A 20,806-nucleotide genomic window follows, 5' to 3' on the forward strand; every position below is an offset into this window, starting at 1 on the left:
TTGGAGCCTGTGGCCTTTATTCATGCCCCACACCAAGTTCAGCCAGATGCAAGGCCCCTGTCCAAAGCAGAAACACCAGGGGCCCGGGACTCTGGGTTACACCCTCCAAGTCCCCTACCCCAGATACTCTCCTGTGAGCCAGAAGTGTATAAAGTGCTGGTGTGATGATCCTCTGGGGAAGGCCAAAGGGATCAAGAGCCCCACCCCTGGACCAAGGCAACAGGAGGAGGGACTGTGCTCTGTTTCCCAGAGTGCTGAGACAGGGCCTACGGCCACCACCGTCAGGGCTGGGGAAGCGCGATGCAGTCCTGGGCAGGAGGGAATTAGGAAAGGGAGCCTTCAGCAGGGATCCCTGATAGGGTGGGGCTGCTGGGGGCAGGGGGAGTTTCTGCACCCCTGTGAAGGGAGGTGGGGGAGGAGGGGAGGCTTGGGGATCTCAGAGAATGGGGCAGCCCCTCCGGCGCTTATTCTTGCGGACCTGGAGGCCAGCCCGAGTGGCCATCTCAAACACCTCCCGCACCCCCTCCTTGGTCTTGGCTGAGCACTCAAGGTAGCCAAAGGCACTGATCCGGTTTGCCATGTCCCGGCCTTCCTCAGATCGAACAGGCTCCTGGGAAGGTAGAAGGAGAGTGGTCAAAGGAAGCTGCTGGTTAGGTGCACCTCACCCATATTTGTAACAAGAACAAATATCTCCTCCAGCCCTGACCCCACAAAGCATCCAAGCCCCAGCCACCATGGATAGCTTCTAGGCTAGAGACCCAAGACTCATATTTACCTTCAAAATTCTCTCCATCAGCCCTATACCCCACGGTACACTCTTCTCTTGCCTGAGTGAGGATCTACCATCTCCTGACTGACCTCCCGGCCTCTGTTCTCACTTTCTTCCAATCCATCCTCTATGGCTGCCAGAATCATTTTTCTAACATACTGACTCTGACCATATCTGTCCCCAGTTTAAAACTTTGCCATAATTATCTTCAAAGAATAGTCTAGATTCCTTATCCTGGCAGCTCTCCCTAATCAACTCGTCCTCTGGCTAGAAAGCCACTTACCAGGTCCCCAAATAAGCCAGCTCCCTCACTCTGGGTCTTTTCCCAGCAGCTTATAATACCCTCCGTTCCACATCCACAGCAGCCCACACACCTCCCCAGGTATACTCTGATGGCTCCACCTGCATACCTCAAGCAAAACATCTACTGTAAGAACCCAGTTCGCTGAGGGCAAGGATTTTCTCATTCATCTTAATAGCCCCAATGCCAAACAGTGGACAACAGACAAAATGCCAAGTGACCTTGGACAAGTCACCGTCCTCTGACAGTCTCATCGAATATTGGGTCAGACCCTAAGGGCCTCTCTGGTTCTCCCTCTCCAGGATGGGGGTGCCAGGGGGGTAGGAGGTGGACGCTAGTGTCACTTCTAACACGGGGAGTCAGTAGGAGGGAGGCTCCTTCACCAGCCTACAAGCCCTCAGAGGGCACCTTCCTCCCCAAGGCCTCCCAGCCTGGCAGCTGCACCCACCTGCTTCATCTTGGCCAGCTCTCTCCGGGTATGTTCATCTTGCCTCAGGTCCTTCTTATTCCCCACTAGGATGATGGGCACATTGGGGCAGAAGTGCTTCACCTCTGGGGTCCACTTCTCAGGAATGTTTTCTGCACAGACACGTCCCAACAGGTGTTGGTGCCTCCACTTAGGCTAGAAGGCGTCCCCTTGTCTCCCCAGGGCAGAGTCTTAGAGGCTGTTCAGCATGATAGTCCCTTTCACAGGTCAACCCCCACCTCACAGTACACACCCTCCCCTGAGCCCTCCGAGGGCCAGAGTCACCACAGGGAAGGAGGCTAATGGGGCTCCCCAGCACCCCTCCCACACAGCTTCTGAAGATGGCTGAAAGGAGCCAAGGCAAGAGCTCCCTCTGGTTGGTTGATTCTCAGCCCCCTCCCTCCAACCCCCTCACCCAGGCTGTCGGGGCTGTCGATGGAGAAGCACATGAGGATGACGTCAGTGTCCGGGTAGGAGAGAGGCCGCAGGCGATCATAGTCTTCCTGCCCTGCTGTGTCCCACAGAGCCAGCTCCACCTGTCACACAGGGCCAGTGCTTAGCTAGCCTGAGGGCCCCAGTTACACACCCCACACCCTGCCACCCAGAGGTCCTCTCTGAAATCCCGGTCCCTTAAGTTCACTGAACATCTACCTATTGAACACCTACTATGTGCCAGGGATAGTGCTAATCACTGTCATACAACATAAACTAAGGTGAGTTTCTTAAATCCCGAGACAACAGCGTTTGATCTTTGTGCAGCCATTGGGAGCGCCACTATTTTATTTAATACTCATAAAAACCCTTCGAAGGAGGCCTTACCATTATTTCCATTTCACAGCTCGGGGAGCTTAAGCCCAGAGGCAAAGGGACTGGGCCCAGATTACAGAGCCAGTGTGTAAAAAACCAGGAGGTTATCCAGATTTCCTAAGACTGCAGTTTCACTTCCTAACTTCCACTGGTTCCAGCAGGGAGAGTGAAGCAAGGACCTGGGTGGATGGTGAGCACGGACAACCCAGGTCCATAAGTGATGGGGGCAGGCGTGATTCCAAGGGGCTCTTCGCCTTTACCTGCTTGCCGTCCACCTCTATGTCTGCGATGTAGTTCTCAAAGACAGTAGGGACATAGACTTCTGGGAACTGATCCTTGCTGAAGACGATGAGGAGGCAGGTCTTCCCACAGGCCCCATCCCCCACGATCACCAGCTTCTTTCGAATGGCAGCCATGTCTGGGGCTGGTAGGGAAGAGGCAGTGGGGATGTTGGGAAAAGCCAGTAAGTCCACAAACACTTCTCTGGGGCCCCCAAGCCCTCCCTGGAAACTGAGGCATCCAGTGAAGGGAGAGGAGGGAGGGAAAAGGACTTGCTCAGGCATGTTCTTGCCAAGAACCAATTGGTCGGGCAACTGAGCTTGAAATTCCTAATCTCAAGGTCAGGGACAGGTCTCCCCCATGGGTTAGAATACAGAAATGGGAGGTGGAAGAACCACCCACTTGGGAGCCAAAAAGCATGAGTTCTAATCTAATCCACTCCCCAACTGTGGGCCCCTGGACACCTAGAGGGGTGCTCAGGGACCAGTGACGTGTCCAGAAGGGCAAGCTTTTATCTATTCTACATATCACGGTTTCAAGTCAGATGTATTTGTTACCAGGATTTCGATACTTTTTAAAGTTTAATAATTGTGAAGGTCCAATCTGGAACACATTGTCCCTCAGTCCGCACAAGTCATGCCTGCCCAGTGAAAAACGAAGAGTCCCTACCCATATGGGGGGGTAAGGGAAAGATTATTTATCACACCCCTAGGTGCCAGGCACTGTGGTGGGCATTTGGACAAAAATCACCTCCCTCAGTCCCCAGAAGCCTGGAAAGTAGGTAGTGAGCTCCCCATTTTGACAAACTAGGAAAGTGAGATTCATTGAGGTTAAGAAACGAATTCAGAGTTGTGGCAGGGATGGTACTCAAAGCAGGGCTGTGTGACTCTCGAGTCTGTTGCTTTTCTACATATCACCCCAGAGGTGGGAAGGAGAGCAGAGGGAGGGAAACCCAGACAGAAGGCAGTGGCAGCAGCCAGCAGGCTTCCCTGGCCCACCCTGTCCCGGTCCCCAGAGCCCGGAGTCACACAAAGGAGGCTCAGTCCAGGCAGTGCCCACAGCCCACATTCGGGCAGCCTGCCTTCCTCCCCCTGCTTCCTACTGGGCCTGGAAGCTACACTGGGTCACTCAGCCCCAGGCAGGGGACAATGACCACACTGTAGGGAGCCACACATCTACCACAGCAGAGCGACTGAGAATAATCCACTAGGGAATCACTTCCACCCACTCCCTGGAACAGCCCCTTCCTCCACTCTGTCCAGCTCACCCTGAGGCCCTGCCCACCCCTCCCTGTGACTCAGGGCAAGGAGTCAGCTTCCTGGGGTTTCCATGTGTCCCCTGCCCCCAACACACACCAAAGAGCATCTGCACAGTTCATCACACCTTCCCAGCTTCCCCGAACCTAAGCTGAGCCTCACTTCCTCCTTCCCTGGGGAGAGGAGCTGACCTCCAGTCGGCTGGAGTTCCCAGGCCTACAGCCCAGGAGGAAGAGAGGGCGGGCTCTGGGCTTGAAATGAAGTCGAGGCTGTTGGGAGAAGCGGGGGCTGGAGCCGGTGCTGGGAGGAGCCCCCAAAAAAGAGACAAATGAGGGCCAGTCCCAGCACCAACCACACAGGGAGCAGTTAAAAAAGAAGGGGACGGTAACCTGATCTCTGCCCCAAACCTGGCTTTTTCTCAGTCCCACATCCTGTCAAACTAGGCTGAACTCCTTTACGCCCCACACACCACCACCACCTCACAGCCCTGCCTTGGTCTGCCTTTTAGGGAGCGAATACTCCAGCCCAAGGCAAGCTCTCTTCAGCAGTGGGATCCCGGGTGGCCTCCCTCCCCTCCACACACACATGCACAACAGTGGGATAGGGACAAGTGGACATGAATCAGAGGGAATTTATAGGAGTTGAATGCACGGCCACACTCTCCTCATCACAACAGGGGCTCTCTCTGATACCCCAAAAACAGGCAAGAAGGCATTCACCCTGCCAGCAGATCCCCTCCAAAAATGGAAACCACCCTTCAGAAAAGGGGGTCTCAGGCTTCCCTGGTGGCGCAGTGCTTAAGAATCTGCCTGCCAATGCAGGAGACGGGCTCGAGCCGTGGTCCGGGAAGACCCCACATGCCGTGGAGCAACTAAGCCTGTGCGCCACAACTACTGAGCCTGCGCTCTAGAGCCCGCGAGCCGCAACTGCTGAGTCCCTGTGCCACAATTACTGAAGCCCGCGCGCCCTAGAGCCCTGTGCTCTGCAACAGGAGAAGCCACTGCAATGAGAAGCAGGCGCACTGCAACGAAGAGTAGGCCCCGCTCACCGCAACTAGAGAAAGCTCCCGCGCAGCAACGAAGACCCAACGTGGCCAAAAATAAATAAAATACATTAATTTTAAAAAAAAGAAACAAAAGGGGGTCCCCTGGAAATTCCACCCAGGTGACCAGCACCCTCACCTACTCCCACAGGTTCCATTGGTCCAACTGTGGGAAGACAGGCTGGGGTAGCCTCAACCAGGTATGGGCAGTGTTGATGGAGGGATGGAGAGCATTCACCACTGGGGTGAATACCAGTTGCTTAGGCATGAGGATGCCCGCCCCAGGCAAGGCAGTTTAGGTGGCACCAGATGGTGGTGGGCAGAGGCCAGAACTCCAGGGCAAGGGCATGCATTAAATGACCTAGAGCCCCCCAGCTCAATTAGAAGACGTTCCCTTCAGGCTCAGAAGAGTAGTTGGCCCAGGCCAGGCCAGGCCACCAGGCCCAAAGCCAAGATGGCGAGAACAACAGCTCCCTGTGAGAGGCAGCCCCTGAGGAACTGCCCCACTGACCCTAAGAGGGACAACCAAACCCCACACGGGGCCTGGAATGACCCTGGAACTTCTGGGGCCTTCCCTGGAATAAAACAGCTGCCGTCTCCTCAATCATTCTCTAGATTTCCAGATGAACCAGGTTCTGCTGTACCCTGCCCACCACCCCTGAGGTCTAGGGAGGAAATCAGATACCTCCCCCTCAACTTGAAAACCACACACACACACACACACACACACACGCACACACGGGCTGGATCCTTCCCAATCTCCTGTACCTCCACTCCAGGCCGGCTCCAGAAACCATCTAGGGCGACGTCCAGACCCCCGGGGCAGTGGCAGCCCCCGCGGTCACACCCGCCCCTATTCCCGCCACTCCACCGGCCTGGCGGGAATTCCCACCTCAACCCGTACTCGGGCCCCGACCCACACCCAAGCCCAGGTCCACAGAGGGCCGCCAGGCCTGGGAGCTACAGCGTCTGCGCTGGGGCTCCCTCGCGGAGACCCAAGTTGCCGTCTTTCCCCTCGCCCGGCCGGGCAGGTTCCGGGAAGCCAGGAGGAGAAGGGAACTGACTCCGACTCGGACACCAAGAGGCGAGAGGCCCTGCGGGGCAATTCCCGGGGCCCCTCACTGCAGCCCAGGAGGGCAGGGAGGGGCCGAGCCGGCCCGACCCCAGCACCGCCCAGACGCCGCGTACGAGGGAGGACAGGCGGCCCGCGCTCGGACCAAAGCCCCTCCCCGGCCGGCGCCCCGAGCTCCTGCCAGGCGGAGAAGGGGGGAAGTGCTCTCCTGGGGATGAGTTCCCAGGACGACCCCGCCGCCCAGAGCCCCAACCCGGGATACCTTCCGCTCCGCCGCTTCCAGCTGCGCGGCCGGTGCCGGAGGCAGAGACTGACCCGAGGGGCACCGCCCCGCCCTCCTCCAGCGCCGCGGCGGGGAGGGGCGACTCGCGGGGAGGGGCGGGCCGGGCGGCCCTTGGCTCCGCCCGCCCACGGCCCCCACTCACGGCCCCAGAGGGTCGCCCAGCAAGAGTCCCCGGCGCCTGGGGGAGATGCTGGGACTGTGGAGGAGTGGGTAGCGGGGCGAGGCGCGGCGAACGGGACCCCTGAGGACTCTGCCTCTGCCCCACCTTCCAGCTCCTAGCGGCGGACCGGCGTCGGGAAAGTTGAGAGGCGCCCGGGGTGGGGTCAGGAAAGGGCCGCTGCTGCCCTCGCGTGGCCAACCGGCCACCCGCGCCTACATCACCTGGGGCTTCGCGGGAGGCGGGACTGGAAAAAGCGTCTTCGGGGACGCCCGCGGAGGAGGCCGCGGAAGATGCCCACCCTCTGCTCCTAGGATCATTGCGGAGTAAGTACAACCCACCATCATCCCCCCAGGCCTGGAGACCTTTCAGAACCTTTGAGATTCAGGGCACTTGGTTCCACCTCACAATTCCCTTCCTTCCCCCTACCTGGAATTTCCAACTCCTACCCATCCTTCCACCCTGGAATCTTTCTGGATCCCCAGCTGGGAATTCAGTTGCCACCCCCGTTATATTATTTCTGTGCCTCTAGGGACACCTAGCCGCGCCTGACTTGTGCGTTGGGTATTTACCAACACGTGTATCTTCTTCCCTGAAAGGTACCTGAGGAGGTGGATGGAGGATGAGGAAGTCTACTCACATTTCATTAGCTTGTGCAGGGCACACTACATAGCTTCTAATAGTCATCACAGATCTCTAGGTTAAGTGTACCCATCCCCTTTTGCCTGTAAGGAAACTGAGGCTCGGGGGAGTTAAGTGACTTAACTTAAGTGGCTTAATTTTGCCATTTGTATGTGGCAGAGCAAGAACTCAGATAGTCAGGCCTGTCTGGCTCCAAAGCTGGTCTCTCTCCCTACTGCCCACTGTGATCCTCCAACCTGTCCCTTCCCACTGTCCGGCAGTGTGTGGCACATAATAGATTTTCAACAAATATTTGCTGAATGAATGAATGTTAGAAGTCATACAGACTTTAAAGATCTGAAGAGCAAGCCACACATTTGCTAAATGATGAAACTGAGGTGCAGTGCAGTTTGGTCCCAGGCCTCTTAACTGGCTCAATAAACTGAGGTATGTGCTCAGTTCATATCAGTTTCTGCCTTCAAAGAACTTACAATCTAAATTCCAAATGCAGACAACTTAAAGATAGGTAATAGTTATTGAACCCTTATTACATGGACCTGGCTCTACATACATAAACTACTTTAGTTCTAAAACTACCTCCTGAGGTAGTACTGTTATCTCCATTTCTCCAAAAAGCAAATTGAGGCTCAGAGAGATTGCAAACCTAGTACTGGGTTTGGCACCAGGACCCAAACAGCAGGACTTTCAAGCCCCTGCTCCTTAACTGCTACTCCGTACCAACTCCTCATATAGACAGTTACAGTACAAGAGGCGAGCACTGTAGTGGGGGCAGGCGTGGGCTGTGGAAGGACAGGTGAAGCGTTCAGGATGAGGTGATGTGTAGATTTTAAATGAGTTGGAGCTACTCCAGACCCACAGAGTTGTGGAAACCACAAGGCGGGGTGGGGCAGAAGACAGGGCCGGAGAAGGAAGCAGTGGCCGGATCATGAAGGTATTTATATGTCATGCTCAAGAGTTGAGTGTCAATTTTGGTCTAGGTGCAGTAAGGAGCCCAAAGTATTTTCTCAGAGGAATCACCAACGCAGATTCACCCTGGGGAAAGGGCTCCCTGGCTGCTGTGTATATTATATATTGGGGAAAGCAGGGGAGTGGCTTGGAGACAATTAGGAGGCTAATATACTGAAGGACTAAGGTAGTGACTGTAGGGATGGACAAATAGAAATATATTTAAGGGACTTCCCTGGTGGTCCAGTGGTTAAGACTCCGTGCTTCCCATGCAGTGGGCACAGGTTCGATCCCTGGTACCCCGGGGAACTAGAATCCACATGCAGCGCGGCCAAAAACTAAAAAAAGAATTTTTTTAAGAAATATATTTAAAAATATATAATCAACAATACTTAGTGATTGATTAGCTTGATGAGGAAGAAACGGAAGCCAAAGGTGCTCAACTCCAAGAACTCTAACTTGAGTAGCTGAGCTGGTGCCCCCTGAGATGATGAGTGGGGAGAGGACATATTTGTGGAGGAAATAATGAATTCAGTTGGAGGAATGTTGAGTTGAAGTGCCTGTGAGATGTCTAGGAGATGTTCTGGAGACAACTGGGACAGTTTTTAGTCAAAGAAAATAAAGACACACACATTTATCCATCTGGTTTATTTGCCAAGAGCTAAAATTTTGGATCTAACTGGCACCCCTTCTTCAGTTAAACTGCCACTAAAGAAGGTCAAGGAGACAACTTCAGAATTTGGGTTGGGAGAAGGGTAAGCATGGAGAGGCTGGGATGGTGGAGGGAGGTTCGGGGCTGAGCCCCTCAGGAATAGCTGCCTGGCCCTCCCAGGGGGATGACGAAGACCGAGATGTCATCCCCGGAACCCAGCTTGTTGTTGGAGAGACGCCAACCACGGTCCCGGGGGGTGCCCCGGGCCCCCAGGACCAGAGCTTGGGCCAGAGCTGTGTACCTGTCAGAAGCACATGTGCACATTCATGTACCAACATGTATATGGGAAGATGGATACACAGGCCATCATGAGGGTCCCCAAGCATTTCTTCCCTGTGTCCCTTCCTTCCCCATCGTCATCCCCTTGCCGCCATACAACCCCTACCTGCTGGGGTCATTGGGCTCATAGGCTGACAGCACCCTGTCCACAGTGGCAGCTACCTCACAGTCACTGGTGACATCCCACAGCCCATCTGTTCCCAGGACTAGCACGTCATCTGGGCAGTGCTCATACTGCGTCAGGTCATACACTCGTACCTGGTGGGGAGAGAGGGTGCAGAGGGAGCTTGGGGATAAAGCGACCTTGGGAGAAAGCTAGCCTGAGACCCCTAGAGCAGGGAAGGCTAAGGAGGCTCCCATGTGACTCACCTCAGGGAAAGAGGAGAGGAAGGGCTTGATGGGCAGGGTAGAACTGCAGACCCTGAGGCTGTGGTCTCCCAAGCCCCGGGTCACCCCAATGGTGGCCATCATTCGAGCCTAAAGGAAATGAGGAGGGGACACTACTATAGCCTTCTCCCAGTCTCTCTGGGACCGTGGACCCTTTCCACCCCTACCCTTGGGTAGAACCTCCACCTCCCTAGACAAGTTGTGGTGGGTCCTCCTGCCCTCTCCCACCTCTACCATGGAGTTTACCTTTTTGCCCTCCCCACAGACCAGAGGAAACCTGAGATCCTCCAGCTCGATCTTTTTGTAGGCCCTGGGGAGGGGGGAGTACAGGAGGCATCACCCAGGCATCAAAGTCCCTCTCCCCTAGGAGCCACTCCCCTTACACAAACCCCTTAGAAGGGCCGCATTCCCCCAGCTCCCAGCCTGGCCCAGCCTCCAGCTTCCACCTTGCTGCTGGCGAGGGACTGGTTGTGTTGCCATGGAAACGGGCCCCAGCTCTGAGGGAAGTGTTACCAGCCAGTCATGTTCTGGTCCCGGTACAGCATCCTCTGCCCCAGCTCCTTAGGCTGAACTCTGCGGGGGAACTCAAGGTGGGTGAATTCACCACCCAGCAGCTCTGGTTTCAGGAAGCCCTGGTGTTGGGAGCAGCCAAACAGAGCAGAGGGCCAGGGGGCATTAGGTTTACAGTACACCCTGATGTAGAGGTGATGTTAATTATAGCGGACCCTTAAATGGAGTTTACTGTGTACCATGCACTGTTCTAATATTATTGACATATATTAGCTCATTTAATCCTCACAACAACTTTTAAGGCAGGAACTCTTGATTTATGGAGAAGTTCAGGGAACTGTTGAAGATCACACAAAGTACTCAAACCAGGATTCAATCCCAGGCAGCCCAGCTCCAGAGCCATTGCTTTAAAGCACTAAGCTATCCTGCCCCTTAAGGGCCTTTGCTGTTTCCTTCCCCGACTCTGACCGCACTTCCTTCCTCAGTTAGGGCCACAGTGGGAGGCACTGGAGCAGCCCACGCTCTTTCCTGCCACATCCTCCACACCAGCTCAGCCCTGCACTCCATAGTCTGTGGAGTGGCCTTCCCAGTAAGCTCCCAGTAAGGAGCGGTCTGTCTGCGTGGTGAGGGTCGGAGAGTCCTTGGGACACAGGGTACAGAGAGGCACAAGATTAGTAAGGAATGGGAGTAGGGAGTTTAGTTCCTACTTACAAGCATCTGAAGACGCTGGCGCTCAGTCTCCGGGGTGAACTCCCGGGACATTGGAATGATTTCTCCATTCCGGACAATGATGGCTCTGCCCAGAGAAACAAAAGGTTTGGGCTCGGCTCTCTGCAACCCCCTCATATAAAGAGTTCCAAAAAGACAAGGCCCTCCCTTAGCGTCCCTCACCCAGACCCCCAGTTTTCCTCCCCTCGTAGCTATTTCAGGCCCTTCCTTATATCTGTGATCCCTCCTGACCCGTTCCAATCTCTGAATGTTAACACCCACCACGTCACTCTCTTCTGTTCCCCCATCCCAGAAGCTTGACCCCTCCCCCACACAGCCTTTTTCAAAGCTCCCACCCCATACCTGCTGTCACCTGCATTGGCTACGTACACCTTGCCTAGCAAGTAGACCACAACCAGTGCACAGCAGCCCCCCTCCACTTGGTGGCCACGCCGCTCCCGGGCCATCTGCTCATCCTGCCATATGAGGAAGGGTCAAAGGGGGTGGATGAAGAAGAGGCTCCAGACACACAGCCACCCGCCCACATCTGCAGAAATAAACTGGCCCAGGCAAGCCACACTGGTGGACAGTAGGGAAGACATCGGTATAACACCCACTTCTCCCTCCCTCTGAACCAAGTTCTGCTCAGGTTCTCAAAGCTGTTATGGGTTCTCAGCGTCACCTCCTCAGGCCACCTGACTCCCATACAGAGTTGACCAAAGTGTCTGCCTGGCAAGCCCTTGGCCCGGGCCACCCACTTACCATGAACAGGAAGGCATTCTCAATGGCACCCACTACCAGGCTCTCATGAGTCACTTCCTTCTGCGAAGACCAGCAGGACTGAGGACCAACCAAGTGAGAGGAATCAGAGGAACCTGGAGCCCCCGGGGTGGACGGGAGGCAGAGGGGAGGTGGCGAGGGGTCCTGGAGTATCTCTACCAGGTCCTTTAGCTGCTCCCGAATGTGGCGATGCAGGAGCCTAGAGGCCATTTCGGCAGCTCTGCCCCCTGCATGCCCATCAAACAGGCCCCAGTAGTAGAAGCAGAGTCCCTGGTGGAGGAAAAGTTGGAGGTGAGTGTGTGTGTGTGTGTGTGTGTGTGTGTGTGTGTGTGTGTGTGTGTGTGTGTGTGTGTGTGTGTGTGTGTGTGTGTGTGTGTGTGTGTGTGTGTGTGTGTTATGCAGGGAAAAGAGCAAGACTCTGGGCATCCATATAAACATTAGAGAGGAGGTTAGATTTTGGTATTTAAGGCAAATGAGATTCATTCATTCATTCACCAAAGGCATACTGTGTCTGAAAGCAAAGCATCAAAAAAGTCAAACTCAGAGGATAAAACATGCAAAAATAAGCAATGGTAGTTATTAAATCATCAATGAATACATGAGCATCTCCATTTTAAGTGGAAAACTAAATATTCACACTGACATGGTAGAATCTACCTGATCAATGCCAGATAAAGGTTCTGTGCCACTAAGGTAGAAAGCTAGTGAGTTAGGGGGTAGGTCTATCACATGGCTCAGATTAAAACCGAATGCCTAGAATCCCTGGGGATAGGTGTCTCCTGTGGAGGTTAGGAAAGGGGGTGGGGAGTTTACCTGGCCTCGGCTAGGCTCCCTAGGTGCCCCTGAAACACTCCTCCGACCTTCCACATAAACCACTTCACAGCAAGCCTGGTCCTCATTGTGCCGACTCTTGCCAGCATTGATGACCCTGTCAGGCCAAAGTGACCACATCAGGTTGGACACCAGACCAGGTCCTGGAATAACTCCCACCTGAGACGCACATACCCTCTCCGGCCTACTGGTCAAGCTGAGAAAGGTCACAGCCACCTGGGAACCAGGCCAGAGGGAGGAGGAGAAGGGAGGCAGGGCAAGGCACAAGGAGTACTGCCTGGGTGTTGGGCTCCACCACCTCCTAGAAAGGCCACAGCAGCACTCTCCCACCTCAGGTCTCCCATCCCTTCCCTAATGGTGCCACTGGGGGAGGACCTGGATGGAGGGAAGGAGGTTTTAATTCCTGGCTTGCCGAGACCCTGCATCCACTCTGACCCCAAAAAACTCTTCTAGCACCTTGTCCACAACACCCCACCCCACCCCACCCTCATGAGCACACCCACCTTCATCCTAAAATCATCCAGTGAAAGTTTCTGCTTTTTTTTTTCTTTTTCTTTTTTGGCCTCATGTGGGATCTTAGTTCCCCCACACACACCAGGGATCAAACCCGCGCCCCCTGCATTGGAAGCATGGAGTCTTAACCATTGGACCGCCAGGGAAGTCCCAGATTCTGCTGTTTGGCAATGAGTAAGTGCTCCGGCACAGATCAGGAAAGAGGAATTGAAATAGGGTAGGAGTGTTAGCCTCCCTGGACTGCGCAGGAGCCACATAACCCCAAACTCTTCCCAAATAGGAAGTTAAAGGAGCCGGTAGTGGGGCCGCGGGTCCACCAGCCCCCACCCTCAGCCCCTCAGCGCCCCCATCTCCCTCAGTGCTCTGCTCTCCCAGCAGATGCATTAAAAATCCACCGGCCCTGTAGGAATTCCCTAGTGGTCCGGTGGTTAGGACTCCGCGCTCTCACTGCCGGGTCCCCGGGTCAGGGAACTAAGATCCTGCACTGCCAACAAACAACCAAACAAGGAAAAAAAAAAAAAAATCACGCAGCCTTGGAGCAAGCTGGCTGCTGCCGCCACTCCCACCGCTCTGGCCCGGAGGTCCGCTTCCTTGCCTGGCCAGGGCATGTCCACCCGCCAAGGGGTGTTCAAAGGGGGGCCCTCCCGCTTCCCCGGGCGGCCCCCTCCCCCGCCCCTGGGGAAGCCGGCGGCCGCCTGGTGTCGCGGGCTATTTCTGGGTGTGGAGGGGGAGGGGAACGGTAAGAGGGACAGGGAACTGGGGCGCTGGGGTCGGGAAGCCCAAGGAGTTTTTCCAGCCGCCATCTCCTATATTAAAAGGGACCCCCGCTCCTTGAAACCTCTCCTCCCTTAGCCATTAAACTACCGGGCCGCGACTGACAACTGGCCAACTCATCGTTCACGGGCCCTCCACTCTCCGGGCTCTGGGAGAGAACAAGGTCCTGAAGCGGCGCGGGTGAGGATAGTCAGCGAGCTAGAAAGTCCTGAGAAAAGCTGCACCCGACTTAAGAAAGGGCTGGGAGTGGGTGCGGCCCGAAGCCCAGAGGACAGCAAAGGTCCTGGGAAAAAGGAGCTCCTGGCACCGAGAACGGCGACGGGGGATGCGTCCCAGCGCCCGGGATGCCGAGGTGGGGAGGAGGTTGGGAATGGGAGTCCCATCCTGGTTAGGGTGCCCCCGGGGGCGCTCACTCGGCGTAGCCCGTGCTCCAAGGCAGGCGACGGCCAGTGTCCGGGGGGCTTTGCACAGCCCGGCCAGCGTGGTCATCGGCGCGTCGCAGGCCCCCAGGGCTCAGCTGCAGAAAGGTCGGTCGGGAGAAGCTTGCTCGAGCCTCTACTGTCCTCGCGGGCGCCGCACTCCCGCTCCCAGCCCTAGCCGGAGGGCTTCTGGGAGCTTGTGGAGGGGCGGCGGGTGGCGCCGAGGTCGAGTTGCGCAGGTCCGGCGACTTGGGGCGCGGAAGCGGGGCGCCCCCAGAGCTCACCAGGTGCGCCACGGCCGAGCGCACCCGGTTTAGCATGCTGCCTCCCTGCCCCGCCCTCGGCCGTGGCCCCGCCCCAAGACAGGCCCCGCCCCCTAGGGCTCTCGAAGGGCGGTGCTCGCTCCGGTCAGTTGGGCCCCACCATTGGCTCGCGGGCCGCAGGGCCAGTCCCCGGGAAAACTACCTGCGGCTCGGGGCTACCCCGGGAACAGCCCCGCCGGTTCGCGGCCTCTCCCCAGCCCCATTCCGACTTCTCCCGCCTCCATTTTTTGGGGGGAAGAAGGGTCTGCTATTGTAGGAAGGGAACAGAAATCTTATTTCAGCCTTGCTCTATATTCATCAGCTAGGACTTCCCCATTGTGACGGGAGGGTGGTGCCTCCTCGCCCTGGGTTCGTTGTGGCTAGCCTGCCCAGAGGGTGATGGAGCTGATGATCTCCGTTAGCGACCGCTGGGTGTGAAGCTCCAGGTGTGGTAACACCTCTGGCTGGGGCTGCCGGAGTGAGAGTGAGGGCCAGCGAGCTGGTGCTGGGAGTGGTGTGGAAGTGGTAACAAGGCAGGCTGGAGCCAATCATCCTGAATTAGGGAGCTGGGTAAGTTCCTGGATTCCCGAGGGCGCTGTTCCCCGTGAAGACCACCGCTAGATCCGGCAAAACAGTTACCACTCCGACTCCACTTTTTTTTTTTCAGGACCCAATTTCTGCCCATATTTGGACCTCCCCTGACCCCAGCAGAACTGTTAGTAAGGATAACAATAACTACATTTATTGAGGACTTACTAATAATAGGCCCTCTACAAAGCACTTTCTATACTTTAGGCCCTTTACACTGCACACTAACCCTGCAAGGTAGGTTTTATTATGTTCGTTTTATGGATGACGCAGGACTGGATGCTCCTGTCATTTTACATGACTTGTTCCAGGAGGTCAACAGCCAGTGGGAAATTCATGCCCATGTCCGTTCCCCAGCCACCCACACCTATTCTTAAGAACCAAGCTGATTTATCTAGATCAGAGAGGAAGGGTTAAGAGGTAGGTGAATAGAAGAGGGGAGTATTCCTCCTCTCCCACCCTCCTCCTCTTAAGGCAAAGGCTGAGAACAGTCCAGGTGAACAACTTCTGTGGCTGCCACCGGGGGGAGACAGAGGCCAGGCTAAGTCCCTGCCTGAGAGGGGAGGGTGGTACTGACCTGATGCTGGAACAGCTATGTTCCTAAGCCTGGGAATTGATTGTTAGGCCTCCAGAGACACCTCCTACCCCACACATGGTTCAAATGGGGACAAGGCCCTTATGGTCCTAATGCAAGTCAGGGTAGTCCTCAGGGACTGGCACCCAGTTCATGGTGGGGATTCCACCTCTGGACTCTTGTCAGCTGGGTGCTTCCTGACCATGACCCTTTCTGTTCCTGGCTAGACTGTACCCCCAGAAGGGGTGTCTTTTCTGGTAGCTTCCAAATACAAATCTCACAATGGTCATTCAGGTTTGTAGACTTCTATAATTATGCCTGCACTTTGGGCAGAGAGAAGGAAAAAGAAGAAAAGAAAACCAGAAAAAGTCAGACCCAAAGGCACATAGAGTGGCAAGGCAGACAGGGAGATAAAGAACATGCTGCTGCTATGAGTATTTCCCTCCTGTTTGAGAAAAACTGGAACCAGCTCACAGATAAATGGCATAAACAGTGGCAGCAAGCCATAGAAGAAAAAAATATAACATCTCGGCTATTTTTATTATTCAGTGTTTCTGGGACAGTTTGCTTACCACTTCTCCGTGTCATCCAGCTCCATAATCCCTGCTCTTCACAACACCCATCATGGTGTGACTGCAAGTGGGCCACAGAGCCAGGGCCCAGAGGCCCCCTAGTTCCAGCAACAGATGGTCAGCAGGGATGTCAACAGCTCCCTTGGGCTCTAGAACAGCCCTCCGACCGTACCCAAATCCTAAGACTCTCCTCTCCCTGAACCTCTCACCTCCTATTCCTGGCATCATCACAACTCCTCCATCCTCAGACGACTGCCCCAGAACCTGGTGAGAAGGTCACCACCTCTACTCATCCCTGAGGCAGCACAGAGTGAGAGGCAAAAGGGAGATAGAGTGGGAAGAAGCAGCCTTGTAGGATATTCTTTGCTGAGAACTGCTCAGAGGCTGGTCCTGCCAGGAGTGTGCGAGGCCTCAGCTAGGGGTGGGAAATGGGCATCCTCAAGAGAAATCCCTTTAGGGATTTCCCTGGTGGTCCAGTGGGTAAGACTCCACTCTCCTGATGCAGGGGCCCCGGGTTTGATCCCTGGTGGGGGAACTGGATCCCGCATGCATGCCGCAACTAAGAGTCCTCATACTGAAAATAAAAAAGATCCTGCGTGCCACAACTAAGACCGGGCACAGCCAAAATAAATACATAAATATATTAATTAATTTTAAAAAGACAGAGAGAGAGAGAAGTCCCTTTATCCTAGGCCACATGCAGTGGCTCAGAGCCAGGAACTGGGCTTCTTCCCTTTGCCTCTCCCCTCCCCATTACTCCAACCCCAAAGCCCTCTTAAACTAAGAGGGGTGTCCTTCAATCAAGAGACAGATTCACAGACCACCACTTCCTCTCTCATTTGTCTAATACTTTCACATCCAGAATCTCACCCTGTAAAAAATTACACACTATACAATTGCAATTACATTGCAATTTTTATGGTGAAGAAACTGGGTCTCAGCGTTTTCGTTCCCAAGTTGGGGTTCATACCCATCATCCACAGGCCTACCAAAGCCCTCCTGCCTGCCAGGCCCCTACCCACATGCCTCCCCAGGTCCTTCCTGCCCCAGAGGACACCGCTCCTGGGGTAGAGATCATTTGCTATTTCCTCCTGGATTTTAACATTTTAACACTGAAGGGCTACCATAGCAATCTAAAAGAGCATTGTGAAATAGGATTTTGTGCAATGTGGGAATGTTCTATATCTTTTCTGGCCAGTACAGTAGTCCCTAGCTGCATGTGGTGATTGAGCATTTGAAATGTTGTGAGTGTAAATGAGAAACTTAATTTAAGATGTTATTTACCGTATTGGACAGTGCAGTTCGGGAATCTTCAAGGCTCAAAACCCGTGAGAGTCTGGGCTAGCACTCCTCACACTCAGCACCCCACCCCAAGCCCCAAGACCTCCAGAGTCTTGAGGGACCGCTCTGAATTACCTGCCTATACCAGGGACCACATCACGGGGCTGTCCTCTCTTCCCCGGTCTTGCCTCGAGCGCCAGGGGTCGCTGTGCCCGCGGGGTCGGCGGAGCGCAGTGCGCGGTGCCCGGCGCTGTCTGGGAGGCGGCGGCGGCTACGCCCGCGCGGGGCTAGGGAAGCGGGGGCGGCCCCGGGCTAGGAGGAGGAAGAGGCGGCGGCGGCAGCCACGAGCTCCCAGGCCGGTGGGCGGGAGCCTCGGAGAGACCCAGGCTGAGCTCTGCAGAGCTGGCCGAGCGGGCCCGGAGCTCCCCCGTGCCCAGGACGGGCCCCGCATGACCGTGATGCCAGTTTGGCCAGAGCCCCTCCGCCTCGGGGACGCAGCAACTTGGTGAGGGGGACAGGACTCCGGAGTAGACAGCACCGGAGCTGACCGCTCCCGCCTGCAGTCCGCCTTTCGGAGTCTCGGTCCCGGGCTCAGAGGCGAGGAGAACCTCAGGCCGGCGGGTGGAACCCGTGGGTACCGCCGTGGGGCAGGTAGGTCCCAGGCGTGGGAGCTCAGAATTGGGAGGACTGAGTGGGCGCGGGGCAGGGGCGGGAGAGGTCAGGGAAAGGTTAAAGGATCTTGTGGTTCACATTCTCAACCCCATGCTGGTATGCAGAGGTTTGAGGCAAACAGCCTGGGAAACTGAGGCAGGAGTGTGGAAGCCTGAGAACAAACCCCAGAAGCTTCTTTCTCAAGCTCTCTCTGAGGGAAGGAATAGAATGCCAGAGAAGGCACCCCAAATGCCCACTCCAGGGTCTTTTGGGTCTTGGGGTTCATAGGAGAGATGGGAAAGTTGGGTTGGAGGTGTGGCAGCTCAGAGAGAAATGGGTTGGGGGACTGCCAGAGAAAAAGCACAGCTGCCTTTGTAATGATCAAAACAAAGGTTCCTGAAGGGGGCAGGCAGAGGAGATACCTACTCAGAAAAGAGGTACTTCTAGAAGCTCTCTGTCCGTGGAGCACACCCATCCCAGGGGTTTTGGCATCACTTCCTCCATCTGCCCCCGCAGTCTTTTTCTGGGCTCTCACTCTGGGGAGCTAGGACACATGGCTCTTGGTCCTTCTTGAGCCCCACCATCCTACCTGCCTCAGTTCCACCTCCCTCTGGAGGTTGAGGGAGGGGAGGTCTTGGGAAAAATGGAGATGCTTTGGGGCTGAAGCCGCTGAGGCTCAGAGACCTGGAGGACTCCCGTTCTAGCCCTCTAGAGTGGGAATGGGGCTGAGGGCAGCATAGTTGAGCCAGCTCCTGGCCAGTCCAGGAAGCAGGTGTGAAGCAGGGCTAGGAGGAGGAGGAGGCAGAGAGGATTCAGGACCTCAGGGGTTATTATTCTCAGGCGCCTCTTCCCAGCAGCGGCTGTCAGATTCTGCTCAGGAACTCTTCCCCGGCCTTCAGCCCCTTCCCAAGGCCAGAGAGATGACAGGGTGGGTTCTTAGATACCTCCTACCATCAACCCTGCTTCACTCCTGGCACAGAGAAGCTCCCTCCAGCTTCTCTTCTCAGGCCTACCAACCTACATGTTCCCAGAGTCTGCAAGGACCTCTGCGAATTCCCAGGGCAGAGGAGGGACTCTGCCCCCTCTCCTGGCACCTTGGGGAACAACCTCAGAATTAGGCACTACTTCAGTGCCCAGTCCACCCACTTGCTCTCACCCAGGCCCTCCTCCACCCCCTGCAGGGCCACGGGCTCCCTCTGTCCCTTGCAAACCACAAGAATCTCTCCTATTTGTCTAGGAACAGTGAATCTGAGGCCAGTGGATGAACTGACAGAAGATAAAAGATTCCAAAAAAGGTGAGTGAGGAGACAGTTGAAGAGGGGGAGTTGGGGGAGAGGTGGGTAGACAGAGATCAAGCACCCTACCCAAGGGAGCAGCCGGGTCCTGGCATTTGGTTTGGCCTCTAGTGTTCCCAGCACTAAGCTGGCACCTGAGGGAGCCCAGTGATGCCCCAAGGGGTAGCAGTGCAGCAGACGGGGTGGTTCATGCCCCTTCTGTGCTTGGGTGGCTCCCAGCTGCTCTGTGCCTCTGATTTACTGGGGTTCCCTCCATTTCTAGTCCGCTCTCTGGGATAGATTTGGGAGATTCAAACCATCAAGGGTGAAGGAGGAGAAGGAAAGGGGAAGAGAGCAGAAGCAAGGTGGTCCAGTGGTAACAGGGCAGGTTTCTGCGCTCAGGGTCTTCTACCCACATGCTGCCTGGCCTTCGGCAAGTCACTTGACTTCTATTAGCCTCCACTTCATTTCTTCCTTTTTATATTTATATTTTGTTTAAGCTGAGTTGCTAGTACCTTCCCGTGGTTCAAATCGCAAAAGATTAAAGAGCAATAGGGAGAGGGATTTCCCTGGCAGTCCAGTGGTTAAGACTTTTCTTCTAATGCAGGGGGTGCGGGTTCAATCCCTGCTTGGGGAGCTAAGATCCCACATGCCTTGCGGCTAAAAAGCCAAAACATAAAACAGAAGCAATATTGTAACAAATTCAATAAAGACTTTAAAAATGGTCCACATCAAGTATTACTCAGCCATAAAAAGAAACAAAATTGAGTTATTTGCAATGAGATGGATGGACCTAGAGACTGTCATACAGAGTGAAGTAAGTCAGAGAGAGAAAAACAAATACCGTATGCTAACACATATATATGGAATCTAAAAAAATTTTAAAATGGTTCTGAAGAACCTAGGGGCAGGACAGGAATAGAGACGCAGACGTAGAGAATGGACTTGAGGATATGGGGAGGGGGAAGGATAAGCTGGGAAGAAGTGAGAGAGTGGCATGGACATATATACACTACCAAATGTAAAATAGATAGCTAGTGGGAAGCAGCTGCATAGCACAGGGAGATCAGCTCGGTGCTTTGTGTCCCCCTAGATGGGTGGGATAGGGAGGGTAGGAGGGAGACACAAGAGGGAGGGGTTATGGGGATATATGTATACCTATAGCTGATTCACTTTGTTATACAGCAGCAACTAACACAACATTGTAAGGCAGTTATACTCCAATAAAGATGTTAAAAAAAATGGTCCACATCAAAAAAAAAAAATCTTAAAAAAAAAAAAAAAGAGCAATAGGGAGAAAAAAATCTCCCTTCTACCTCTGTATCCCAGCCAACCAGTTTCCCACTCCCAGCCAACTAGTTTCCCTTCTTGGTGGCAAACAATGTTATTAGGGTCTTTTGGTACATTTTTCAGAGCTAGCTTAACCCATATTTGAGCAACATATATAATCCCTCCCTTTTACACATTGAATACACATCACCAGGCACTTTGCTTTTTTTCCCTAAATGATGGATTATCGTTGGAGATCATTGCATGCCTCAGTACATAAAGCATTTCCTCATTCTGTTACAGCTGTCTGGATGGGCATTGCACAAATGGCCCACAGTATATTTAGCCAGCCCTTTATTGATG

At 54.7% G+C, this 20,806-nt stretch overlaps 3 protein-coding genes across 10 annotated transcripts in view; 1 reads left to right on the plus strand and 2 right to left on the minus strand.

Moving 5' to 3' along the window:
* On the minus strand, positions 1 to 6,361 carry RHOC (ras homolog family member C). 2 transcript variants are annotated; one of them, XM_060090274.1, is made up of 5 exons: positions 6,255 to 6,361; positions 2,604 to 2,767; positions 1,952 to 2,072; positions 1,519 to 1,649; positions 1 to 610 (listed from the first exon to the last, which is right to left on the minus strand). In XM_060090274.1, the coding sequence occupies exons 2-5, from the start codon at positions 2,757 to 2,759 to the stop codon at positions 437 to 439; spliced, it is 582 nt and encodes a 193-aa protein (XP_059946257.1). In that variant the 5' UTR covers positions 2,760 to 2,767; positions 6,255 to 6,361; the 3' UTR covers positions 1 to 436. The 2 variants fall into 2 exon arrangements, with proteins under 2 accessions (XP_059946257.1, XP_059946258.1); XM_060090275.1 differs by lacking the exon at positions 6,255 to 6,361 and adding an exon at positions 5,689 to 6,063.
* The window catches only part of TAFA3 (TAFA chemokine like family member 3), a 21,981-nt gene continuing 7,435 nt past the window's right edge, over positions 6,261 to 20,806 (plus strand). For 5 of the 6 annotated variants that reach the window (XR_009531149.1, XM_060090281.1, XM_060090280.1 and 2 more), the window contains exons 1-2: positions 6,261 to 6,758; positions 19,138 to 19,195. The gene's annotated coding sequence lies outside the window, so the exon portion shown is untranslated. Of the gene's footprint in view, positions 6,759 to 17,863; positions 17,901 to 19,137; positions 19,196 to 20,806 lie in introns of those variants that run through there. The other variant, XM_060090277.1, reaches the window with a different exon arrangement.
* On the minus strand, positions 8,668 to 14,266 carry PPM1J (protein phosphatase, Mg2+/Mn2+ dependent 1J). Of its 2 annotated transcripts, none has more exons than XM_060086535.1 (10): positions 13,927 to 14,266; positions 12,209 to 12,323; positions 11,378 to 11,455; positions 10,979 to 11,091; positions 10,619 to 10,703; positions 9,911 to 10,029; positions 9,644 to 9,707; positions 9,380 to 9,487; positions 9,117 to 9,268; positions 8,668 to 8,972 (listed from the first exon to the last, which is right to left on the minus strand). In XM_060086535.1, the coding sequence occupies exons 1-10, from the start codon at positions 14,250 to 14,252 to the stop codon at positions 8,825 to 8,827; spliced, it is 1,308 nt and encodes a 435-aa protein (XP_059942518.1). In that variant the 5' UTR covers positions 14,253 to 14,266; the 3' UTR covers positions 8,668 to 8,824. The 2 variants fall into 2 exon arrangements, with proteins under 2 accessions (XP_059942518.1, XP_059942514.1); XM_060086531.1 differs by having other exon boundaries at positions 11,378 to 11,665.

The sequence above is a fragment of the Mesoplodon densirostris genome, chromosome 2 (assembly GCF_025265405.1).
Source record: "Mesoplodon densirostris isolate mMesDen1 chromosome 2, mMesDen1 primary haplotype, whole genome shotgun sequence".
In the NCBI taxonomy this organism is placed as follows: Eukaryota; Metazoa; Chordata; class Mammalia; order Artiodactyla; family Ziphiidae; genus Mesoplodon; species Mesoplodon densirostris.